This window comes from Lepus europaeus, chromosome X (genome assembly GCF_033115175.1).
Source record: "Lepus europaeus isolate LE1 chromosome X, mLepTim1.pri, whole genome shotgun sequence".
NCBI classification, from domain to species: domain Eukaryota; kingdom Metazoa; phylum Chordata; class Mammalia; order Lagomorpha; family Leporidae; genus Lepus; species Lepus europaeus.
The window spans coordinates 133,420,992-133,432,198 of record NC_084850.1 but is presented as its reverse complement, the minus strand read 5'-3'; the positions used below and the strand labels follow the sequence as shown (position 1 = coordinate 133,432,198).

Here is an 11,207-nt window from a genome sequence, read left to right as displayed (position 1 = left end):
TTGAGCAAGGGGCAAAACGTGGAGCCAGGGGCCATCAGAAGCGGCACATGCCCTCAGTGATGTCAAGAGCATCAGTGGGCGTCTCTCCATCATGGGATGAGGGTTAAGTCTAGTTCAGTTTCATTTCAAAGCACAGGGTGATTGCCAGGTGATTCTTGGGTCACACTCGCTTAAGCTAGTTTATACTTCTCACTCCCTTAGTTTTCCAAAGCTCAGGTTACGTTTTGCTGTGTTCATGTCTCTCTTTGCACCTCCCACCTCTAAATTCCTTCCAATCTCTATTTTTTTCTTTAGCATACAATGTAGATCGGAAGCATATTAAAGGACACAACGTTTTATGACTTGAATAATGGTGTTTATTTCCATTAACTACACTTAAATATGAAACATCAGACAGTAGTTCACTAACTAGGAAACTACAAGCTGGACAGAAAGTCCGTGTGGCTCATACAAATCAAACTCTGCGTAAGAAAGAATGAGACTCATTCGCAAGAGAGCTGCAATTAGCAGACGCTCAGAGACTGTGCGATTTGCCTCGTGAGCTCTGGCACCTGTCATTCCCTGACAAGCCAATCTTGCTCACTCAATCAAAGAAGGGTTCTTTAGGCCCCCTCCACTCCATTACTTTGTGTGCAGAGACATCTGCAGTGAGAAGACCAATCTTCCACTCGACACCCGCTAAAGACATCTGGAGAGCACTATGTGAAATAGATTTTCCCCCTAACACCTGGGGAAACAATGGCAGCAGCTCAGCAAAGCAATGTGCTGTTTAAAATGACAGCGATGGGGGCCTTGAATCAGAGTTGCATCAGGGATGTTCTTGGCTTTGGAGTCCCCGGACAGCCCTTTTCTCCTTTGGAAAGCGGCAATGCCTTGCACATGCGTGTTTTCCGCTTGCACATGTTCTGGCATGAAAGGGGCATCTGTCCTCACAGCTGTTGCAAAAGAAAAGGAGGATGACAATTCAGAATTGAGGGCTGAATCCAGAGCAATAACTGTTCTCATCTGATCAAATTTTCCTAGGAAGTTTTCTGGATATGTTTTTCAAATGTCAATATAAAATCCTGAATTGGTATCTCATGTGGATTTGAAATCTCTTAAAAACCTAATCGTAACCTCCAAGGGTTCTATTCATCAATAAACTTCCTGCTATATAAATCCAATGGCATCTTCTTCATCAAGGAAGAATACACAAATATATGTGAACATATACAGTGAGAGACTAGACAGCAGAGTGCTGATCTGAAATGCCTCTCCCCAAAATAACTGTTTAAATCTCATCAGTGTAGGTTTTGCCTAAGAGCTATAATAGCAGGTAGGAGTTTCTGAATTTTTAATCATCATTCTATAGACTCTCACTTATCTGTTTTACTACCACAAAGAGGCCTGAGCACTGAGAAAAAAATAGCTTAATAACAAATCCCACTGATCAGCATGGCATTTCCTTTAAATGTCAACGAGCCAAGTTCTAAGGAAAGCGAGACAGCCACTCACCTGCAGGTGTCTGGGTGAAATCTCTTGTGCTTCTGGCAGCAGCTCTCCAGACTTTCTTTGCACTCAAAGCAACTGCAGTTTTCTGGGTGTTGGATGAGGTCTCTGGGACACAGGGTTTTACAGACACACTCACAACGGTCTTCATCAAACTTCATGTGTGGCCCGCAGAGAGCAGATTCCTGGAGAGGAGAGTGATCTAAATGGAAACCAAAACGTGCTGTTACCCAGATAGCCATGGCCTATGCTCGCTAATGCTGACTGGAGATTTTACATCATGCTAAAATAATAGGGATTCACTCAATCTTTCCAATAATTTTTGCCCCTAGTTTTTAAAGGAGTGAAAGAGATTCACCTCTGACTTTACAGTACAAACACAGAATTTGTGTGGTTTTCTTAGGTTTCTGATTTTGAAAAGTGACAAGCTGAATATTTTGGATAGTTTTTTAAGAGATTTTTCAGGTTGTTAACTTGTTGAAAATGCAAACTTCCTGGGGCCAGCGCTGTGGCACAGTGGGTTAACGCCCTGGCCTGAAGCGCCAGCATCCCATATGGGCACCAGTTCTAGTCCCAGCTGCTTCTCTTCTGATCCAGCTCTCTGCTATGGCCTGGGAAAGCAGTGGAGGATGGCCCAAGTCCTTGGGCCCCTGCACCCATGTGGGAGACCTGGAGGAAACTCCTGGCTCCTGGCTTCGGATCGGCGCAGCTCCGGCCGTTGTGGCCATCTGGGGGGTGAACCAGAGGATGGAAGACCTCTCTCTCTCTCTTTCTCTCTCTCTCTCTCTCTCTCTCTCTCTGCCTCTCTCTGCCTCTCTGTAACTCTGTCTTTCAAATAAATCTTTAAAAAAAAAAAAAAGAAAATGCAAACTTCCACTACCAAGTGTTAATAATAAAATACAGGATATCTAAGGATTAGGAGTCTAGTCCTCTCTCTCTTTTTTTTGGACAGGTAGAGTGGACAGTGAGAGAGAGAGAGAGACAGAGAGAAAGGTCTTCCTTTTCCATTGGTTCACCCCACAATGGCCGCTGTGGCCGGCGCACCGCGCTGATCCGAAGCCAGGAGCCAGGTGCTTCTCCTGGCCTCCCATGCGGGTGCAGGGCCCAAGCACTTGGGCCATCCTCCACTGCACTCCTGGGCCACAGCAGAGAGCTGGACTGTAAGAGGGGCAACCGGGACAGAATCCGGCGCCCCGACCAGGACTAGAACCTGGTGTGCCAGCGCCGCAAGGCAGAGGATTAGTCCACTGAGCCACTGTGCTGGCCAGCAGTCCTCTCATTTTTTAGCAGATTAAAAGGAGGAAGCGACAGAAGCAAGGGTATTGCAGAATACATCTTAGACCCAGGGCGGCAGCAGAAGACTGAGGTAGTTGGGTCCCTGTCACCCATGCGGGTGACCCAGATTGAGTTCTGAGCTTATGGCTTGGCCTGGCCTACCCCTGGTAGTTACGGGCATTCGGGGCATGAACCAGCAGATGGAAGTTCCCTGTCTCTGTGTCTGTGTCTCTCTTCTTTTCAAATAAATACATTTTTAAAACATACAACAATGACAATGAACTTTGATTCCACAGACATCTACTGGAAGATACATTCCCCTCAAGTGGAGAGTCTGAGAGGTTTTTGACACACCTAGCTCACAGAGACTTCTTCCAAAAGGTATACAAAACAACTGGATAGCTACAACTCCATGCCCAATTCTGGTGAGCAAATTAAAACTCAATGCAAAAAAAAAAAAAAAAAAAAAAAAAAAAAGGAAACAGGAACTTTGGAAGTCCTTGATTATGCTGCCATGTTTAGTTTCCCCCCCAGACCTGTCTGTCTCCCAGTCTGCCTGACTTAGGGAACGGCACCAGCCGCCTTGACTCGCCCGCTGTATTAACTCTAATCACCATGGCCACTGCATTGTGCTTCCTGGAGTTTGTTCCTTCTAGCACCACTGCTACGCCACAACTCAGCCAGTGCCTGGTACTGCTGTAGATGGCTGTCACTCTGATCACCACTGCAGGTTTGAGGACTCCCATCTATTCCCCACACGATTTCCAGTTGCAGACCTAACGTCACTCACCTACTTGAAGCGCCTTAACCGTCCCTTCTCACAATAAAAGCAATCTTGCCACCAGCATGTACAAGACCCTCATGAACTGGACTCCAGTAACCTGCCAGGCTCCTCTCCCAGCCTCCCCTGCCTGTCTCTCCTATCCTATTTCCCATTCGTTCCCAATCACAACACTTTGTTTCCCTAATAGGCCAGGGCATCTCAATACACGCCACTGACCTTGGCCTTCTTTTGGTCAGTCATCCTTTCTCCCAGATCTTTCCACCCTCTGCAAGTTCACCTAAGTGCCCATGGGTTACATCTCTCTGTTACGCCCCCGTTTCCTCCCTGTTAAGTAAAACAGCCTGAAGGGTAGGAAGCGGGTCTTGTTGCTCTGGCATAAAACAGACACTCAATACATATTTGTTGGATTTATTTGATATAATAAAGGGGTCCTGAAGCAGGCTGATGTGTGGAGACTCTAAAGAATCCCATCCAGTATTCGAAGACATTGGGTTAAACTGCGCATGTGACACAACATAACAGCAGTTCCATATCAAAATTCAGTCTCTTAGTTTTAACTGCTCCATAACTGGTGGTGCTTGAAGAATTCTGTGGACTGAGTGCTGGAAGGCTAGATCTTGGGAGACACCGCTCTGAATTTTGTAAAGAGGACAGAGGTGAGCTGAGTAAGCCATGCACCAGTGAGGCAGATGAGACTAGGTTGTTAAAGGACAGTTGAGGGGCCGGCGCTGTGGCACAGCAGATTAAAGCCCCGGCCTACAGCACCGGAATCCCATATGGGCACCAGTTGGAGTCCCAGCTGCTCCACTTCTGATCCAGCTCCCTGCTCATGTGCCTGGATACAAAGCAGAGGATGGCCATGTCAGGCCCCTGCATCCATGCAGGAGACCTGGAAGAATGGCTTCGTATCGGTTCAGCTCCAGCTGTTTCGGCCATGTGAGGAGTGAACCAGCAGATGGAAGATGGAAATTACCCCCCCCCCGCACCCCGCCTCTGTCTTTCAAATACAGTAAATCTTAAAAAAAAAAAAAAAAAAAAAAAAAGCATAGTTGAAAAATGCCTAAAATATTTACACTGACCACTAGGTGGCAGCAGAGATTCACTCAGCCTGCTTCAGACAGGATGGACCCTGGTACAGCTCCTGGCAGGGTGAGGTGAGGGTGGGGGCTCAGAGAAACAGAATCCAAGGTGTCTGTTGAGCTTCAGCATGCTAGTAGCAGAGGCTATCCTCACATCCTTTAAAAGGAGCAGAGACTGGATGCAGGCGAACTGGATGAAGCAGCAAGTAGTCCAGGGTGAGACCCCAAAGTGTTAGATGTTGATTTCTACCCCAGGGAGGTTGAGGACACGTTACCCACATGCTCCGTCTTCAGCCTTGTTCTATTATCATTTTTATCAATAGAATTATGGGATTTTTCAAAATAGACTCTTGAAATTGTGACTCTCTTGAGAAAGGAAGAGATGGACCTATTAAATACTTGAAAATACAGACCACTTCAATTTTTTCTTTTTGTGTGTGTTTCAACAGTTTATAACAATGATTTTAATCTAACAAGATCAAATTAAATTGAACTTAGATTCGCTAACCAAAATGCATTCATCTGGGGAAGAGAAGTCGTCATAGAAAAGACAATTGGGTCTACAGCCACATACATGAGAGTGATTGTTATTGAACGGTAAGCTCAGTACATGTCATTAGTTTGACAGGGCCCCAGGAGAAATGAATGTGAACTTAGCCCAGGTTAGGGAGTTCTAGGAGATGAAAATCAGGAGTGACCATCACCCAGTCTACCTGTTTTTTTGCAAAAATGTTGCCAGTTTCCTTCCCTGCCTGGGTCAGCCCATGCTCTTCCAGGCTCCTGGGATTGTGCTCAAATGCTAACAGGCACTCTCACTCTGTTGCATGAACCAGTTGAGTGGTCTCCCTTCCACCTCAGCATCACATCTAAGCTCTGGCTCAAAGCTCACCAGATTTTTCTGCTGTGCCTGTGAGCTCCCCTGCCCCTACCCCACAACCCCCAGTTTCCTCTCACACTAGCCAGCCCCATCTGCGTGAACTAACTGTGTGAACTTGAAGGTTCCCTCATACCCAGGGCTACACTTTCATGAAACACTGAGAGAGAAAACATTAGGTAGTGGACTGTTGTTTACAATATCTAAAACAGATTTCTTAGCATTTTTTTTTTAATTTTTGACAGGCAGAGTGGACAGTGAGAGAGAGACAGAGAGAAAGGTCTTCCTTTTGCCGTTGGTTCACCCCCCAATGGCCGCCGCGGTAGGCGCACTGCAGCCGGTGCACCGTGCTGATCCGATGGCAGGAGCGAGGTGCTTCTCCTGGTCTCCCATGGGGTGCAGGGCCCAAGCACTTGGGCCATCCTCCACTGCACTCCCTGGCCACAGCAGAGAGCTGGGCTGGAAGAGGGGCAACCGGGACAGGATCGGTGCCCCGACCGGGACTAGAACCCGGTGTGCCGGCGCCGCAAGGCAGAGGATTAGCCTAGTGAGCCGTGGCGCCGGCCTTTCTTAGCATTTAATCCTTACTATCATGGCTGGTAGACTGTAGTTTAAAACAAGCAACATTCAAATTACACGATTCCTTGTGATTCTTTTTTTTTTTGTTTGTTAGTGTGAAAAACCCAAGGGACCCTTACTCTGGTGTTTGGTGTGCTTTATGGCGAGTGTGGCTAAGAGCTAATTGCAGATCTCTTGCTTCTGTACACATCAGCTCTGCTTGCTAACGCTTGGGGGTAAAAATGTTGCCAAACTAAAAACAAGGAACTAAGCCTGAGAACAAGAAATAGGGCCCGATCTCAGGCAGGTTTCACAGACGCCCTTCCCAGATGTTCCACCGAGATTAACGGGCAGAACATTCCGCGGGTATTCCAAGAAAATAGCCCCCTTACCCCTGCCCGGGGCAGCCACTCCCCATCTAAAAGGACCCAATGAGTACCCATGGTAACCTTTAAACTAGCCAATCAAGCCAAACCCCGCGAAATATGTTAATCCTGTGGTTTTTGCCTTTAAAAGATGCTTGTAACTGCTGCTCGGGGCTTCTCTTCGCCTCTGGTGACAGGGAGCCCGTTTGTGCAAATGCCTAATAAAAGTCCTCTTGCTTTTGCATCTACTGGTCTGGAGTTTGGGTCTTTGGGCGACCACCCGAGTGCATTGGATTCCCAAACTTGGGGTCCATCAAGTGGAACTGTGTCAAGCTCTATGGGAAATAAGTAAAAACTACATTCATTTTCGCTGTATTTTTGTTCATCACCAAAAGTCAGCGCAGTCTGAATTAGGAGCAATGATGATAGCTTATCTCATTTTGTTCCCATCTCCTCCCAACCCAATAGCCATGCTTTGCTTTTAACTTTCCATAGTCCCAGAAGTTTTTCCTTATTCCTCATTTCTTTTCCCAAATCACTGACATGTGTTCTGTGTTCACATGATGCAGTTGAAGGAAACTACTCCAAAGTCATGTTCCCCGAAGACTTTCAAACAAATGACCTAGTAAAGTATGGTTGGAGTGTTTAGTTCTGAAGTGGCTTTCATTAAAGTTTAAAGTTAGAAGTCAATGCCTTGGCATGCTGTCATCCTGGGCTTTTCTTTGAGTTGGAAAAGCAGAGTGGTGCATTCTACCTGATTATAGCACAAAGGGCCTAGAATCTGACCCCTTCTGTTACTCTTCGCTATAGGAACTTGAAGAAACCACTAGACATCGTTGTAGGTCCATTTTGTGATTGTAAAAAGGGATAATAGGAGTATATTACAGGGTTGTTGTGAAGATTAAATGAGTTAATACATATAAAAGACCTACAGCATAGCCTGGTCAAAGTTAAGTGCTCAATAATGTTCATTGCTATTGTAATTTTTATTATTCCTATTGTTATTTCACAACTGCTATCATTACCTTCTGTTCCAGCAAGTGGATTCTCTTCCTGTAAAACACATTTACACTTGTTGCTATCCCACAGCATGTCAATAGGGCAGAGTTTCTTGAATTGGGAACAGCTACAAAAAGAAAACAAAGAATTAGATTTAAAAGCTGCCAAGTCTAATCATAATTTTGAAACATTAAATACATTTCTGAGCAGAGAGCAGTTAAGATTTTTTAAGTTTATTTTTTATTTTTAATCTCAGTCAGTCAAGAGGACTAAGTTTTGAGACCTACTGTTTTGTATAGCATGGTGATTATAGCTAATAATAATGTATTGTATATTTCAAATTTGCTGAGAGTAAAGTTCAAATATTCTCACCACAAAAAAACATGAGAATAGTTAAGATTATAAGGAGTTTAATTCATATTTATGAACTGCATCTTATTAGATAGCAATTCTGTAATTATAAGCTCTTCTGTGGAAACCTTTGGAAAGCAAACTGTAATTCTGGAAAATTATACTCTCTTTAAGAGGGTGAATGTTAAAACTGTGCCAATTATAGCTGTATTAACAGTTTGTTTACCAAAAGTAAATATCGTTCTACATAGCTCCTAAGAATACTGTGATGAAAATGGAGATAAAAACACCGTTCAGGACAAAGGGAGCATGTTGAGGATAGGTGGTCCTCTTCTATGACCTTTTTAGCTGCTTGAGAGAGGTAGTGGTGCCCTTTGGCTCAGGGTTAATAAATGTATAAGGCCAGCTAACTGTTTCATTTGCCACTCAAACCATTTACTACTCTACAGCTGCAAAAATAAGTATCTGACATAATTATTTAATCTCTTCGTTCAATTTTCCCTTCATTTGTTTCTCCATAATTGAATTCCGTTTTTCCAGATCAATGGAAATGGTCCCAGAACACTTCAGAGTGCCATAATTTCTTATATTCACAAAATTAGACTCAAGAAGTCAAATGAATTTTAATTCACTTCAATTTAAAATAAGAACTTCCCATTGGATAATCTTAAGGGAAAAGACTAAAAAGTTGCAAAAGTCATATAGGGATAATTTTGCCACTTCCCAAGGGCTCCAGGAATTCTTTCATTCCCCTCATTTCAGGACTTAAACATACAAACATTTAATGCTTGCTCTGGAGTGAGGGGACATTTGTCACATTTATGGCTGGAGTACTTTTCCAACTACTTTAAATATGCATATGAAGAACAAAGATGCCTACATATACCTGCTGAGTTTATAACCATTGAGCTTTTGAGTCCTAGCACAATATACATCTAATACCTAATAAAAAATAATATTTTCTGGGTTGGTGCTGTGGTGTAGCAGGTTAACCCCTTGCCTTTAGTTCCAACATCCTATATAGGTGCCAGTTCAAGACCCAGCTGCTCCACTTCTGATCCCTGCTAATGTGCCTGGGAAAGCAGCAGAAGATGGCCCAAGTGCTTGGGCCCCTGCACTCAAGTGGGAGATGTGGAAGAAGCTCCTGGCTCCTGGCTTCAGCCTGGTCCATCCTTGGCTGTTGCAGCCATTTGGGAAGTAAAGCAGCATATGGACGATTTTCTCTCTCTCTCTCTCTCTCTCTCTCTCTCTCTCTCTCTCCCCTTATCTCTTTGTATCTTTGCCTTTCAAATAAATAAAATTAATCTTTTTAAAAATAATAGTTGCCAAATGGCAATTACCAGTAAATTTGGATTAGGAGCTAAAAGATGAAAAGCTTGAAGAGAAAGCAATGACTATAACTAACCAAGCATCTTCTACCCATAGCTTTGGCCAAGGCAGAAACAAGCCCAAGAAACGCTTACCGGTCTTCTTCTGTGGTTTGGAGGGATCTTCTGATAATTGAGTATGGATGCCGAGGGGCCGTTGGCAAGCACTTACAACCTGTGTGGTTGGCAACTTTAACAGGCACTAACTCAGGTACTGATGTCAAAGGCACCGATATCTCAAAGAGCTACAGCAGGGAAAATACCACAGTACATGTTATTTTATTTTACATTTTGCTTTGTACAAATGTCTGCACTCTGTATTTTTGCCTTTGTCATTTATGGTAGTGACTTTAGCAAAGTTTCTCATTCAGACTGAACTAATAATGGTCAGGGCCAAAAGACTGCTGGGCTGGGAGTTGGGAGACAAGGGCCTTATCCAGATTTATGAAGAGTCTAAATTTGGTCTAAATTTTAACTTCCTGGCATCACTGGTATCTTTGTAAAATGGGACTGTTGGTTCCTGCTCCTACATCAAATTTGAATGTAAATTGTAAGGATTAAATGAGATTAAAACTATGAAGTTTCTTTGAAATCTTGATGGATTAGACTATTATTCAAACTATTTACTTATCCCTTGCCATTTCACCTCTATTGAAGAAAGGCACTTTCTTGTCTGTTGACTTTGGACTTGGCCATGTCATTTGCCTTGGCCAGTGAGGAGTTAGCAGACATGACACAAGCACAAACTTGAATTATGAGTGCTTTGTCGGCCATGTTTTCTCTTGCTGATGCTGTAGTCATGAGAAGACCATGAACTGGCAGGCTTGCTGGTCCAAGGCCTGAGAAAAACAGGAAGACCTGGACTCACACTGTAGCTTGGAGTCAAGTCCAGCTGAGTTCACCCTAAACTAACTGAACTTCAGATACATGAATGAGAATAATGCATTAGTGTTGGAAGCCACTGAATTTTCAGGTGTTTGTTATGTAGCACTGTATATTAATAGCAGATTGATACAAGGTCATCATGCCCACACAAATCACCATCACTAACAACTCATATGCCATTCTTTCAATGCTTCTATATGCCAAGTCTGGTTGTAAGCACTTTTATATTAATTCATTTAGGCCTTACAACATGATAGGATGGAGTAATTTTTTTTTATCACCTTCAGCCTACAGATGAAGAAACAGATGTATTGAGACATTGTATAACTTTCTAGAGTGGTTCTATGATGTGTGGTGATTTTGAATTTGATCTCAACACATTATCAATTCAGCTTCCATTCCATGTAGTCCTTATCACATGTAGCGTGCTCAGTTACTCGCTTTGTTTCTAGTTTACAAGATAGTCCTTAACTTTGGGTTGACAGGTAGGTTCTTTTTTAACCACTATTAAAATGTTCTAATGTACATGTTTGGAAAGAAAAACTGAAATACACTAACACTTAAGTACATTCTTTAAAACTAATCATCTGTTGAGTGCAGCAGTCAAAATATTCAACTATGAAGTCGAAACAAGCTATTAGGGTTATGTTGATGCCAACCCCTCCACATGTGAAGGAACTTCCATGAGTCTAAGTCAGGGAGTGTTCTGAGAGCCTTTCCTTCACAGAAACTTCAACTTCATGTCCTTTTGCAGTTCTTCAGTTACCCTCTAGGGAATAACATGATCATGAACTAACCCCTCTTACGTTATGCAAGCTTTGTTTCTACTAACAGTTGATGCTTAGCCACACTTATGTCATTGTTTTTGCTAACTGTCAAATAGTAGAGGCCAGAATTCTCACAACTCCCAAGATTCTCTAAAAGGATTTACCAAAGAAAATTCTGCAGTGTGAAGGATAGTGTAGAGGGTAAGAGGAATGAAATTAAGGATAAGTTAACTTATTGACACAACCAACTGATATTAAGAAAATTACCTAAGATGGATATATTCTGTGCTTATGTAATTGTACTTTTTTTCACAATCACAAGGAGAATAATAATAGAGGCCGATGGGCTAGTTAAATGAATAGATCAACGATTGAGGAATTTGTAACATAGAACCAAAAGAAATGCTGCTTGATT

At 43.2% G+C, this 11,207-nt stretch overlaps 1 protein-coding gene across 1 annotated transcript in view; it reads right to left on the bottom strand.

Moving 5' to 3' along the window:
* Positions 1 to 342: 342 nt before the first annotated feature.
* VEGFD (vascular endothelial growth factor D) overlaps positions 343 to 11,207 on the bottom strand; it is a 29,954-nt gene continuing 19,089 nt past the window's right edge. Inside the window, exons 4-7 of the mRNA XM_062182901.1 lie at positions 9,237 to 9,385; positions 7,449 to 7,549; positions 1,495 to 1,690; positions 343 to 935 (exon numbers count right to left, since the gene is read on the bottom strand). Of these exons, the coding sequence (XP_062038885.1) occupies positions 809 to 935; positions 1,495 to 1,690; positions 7,449 to 7,549; positions 9,237 to 9,385 (573 nt within the window). The 3' untranslated portion in view covers positions 343 to 808. The remainder of the gene's footprint in view (positions 936 to 1,494; positions 1,691 to 7,448; positions 7,550 to 9,236; positions 9,386 to 11,207) is intronic.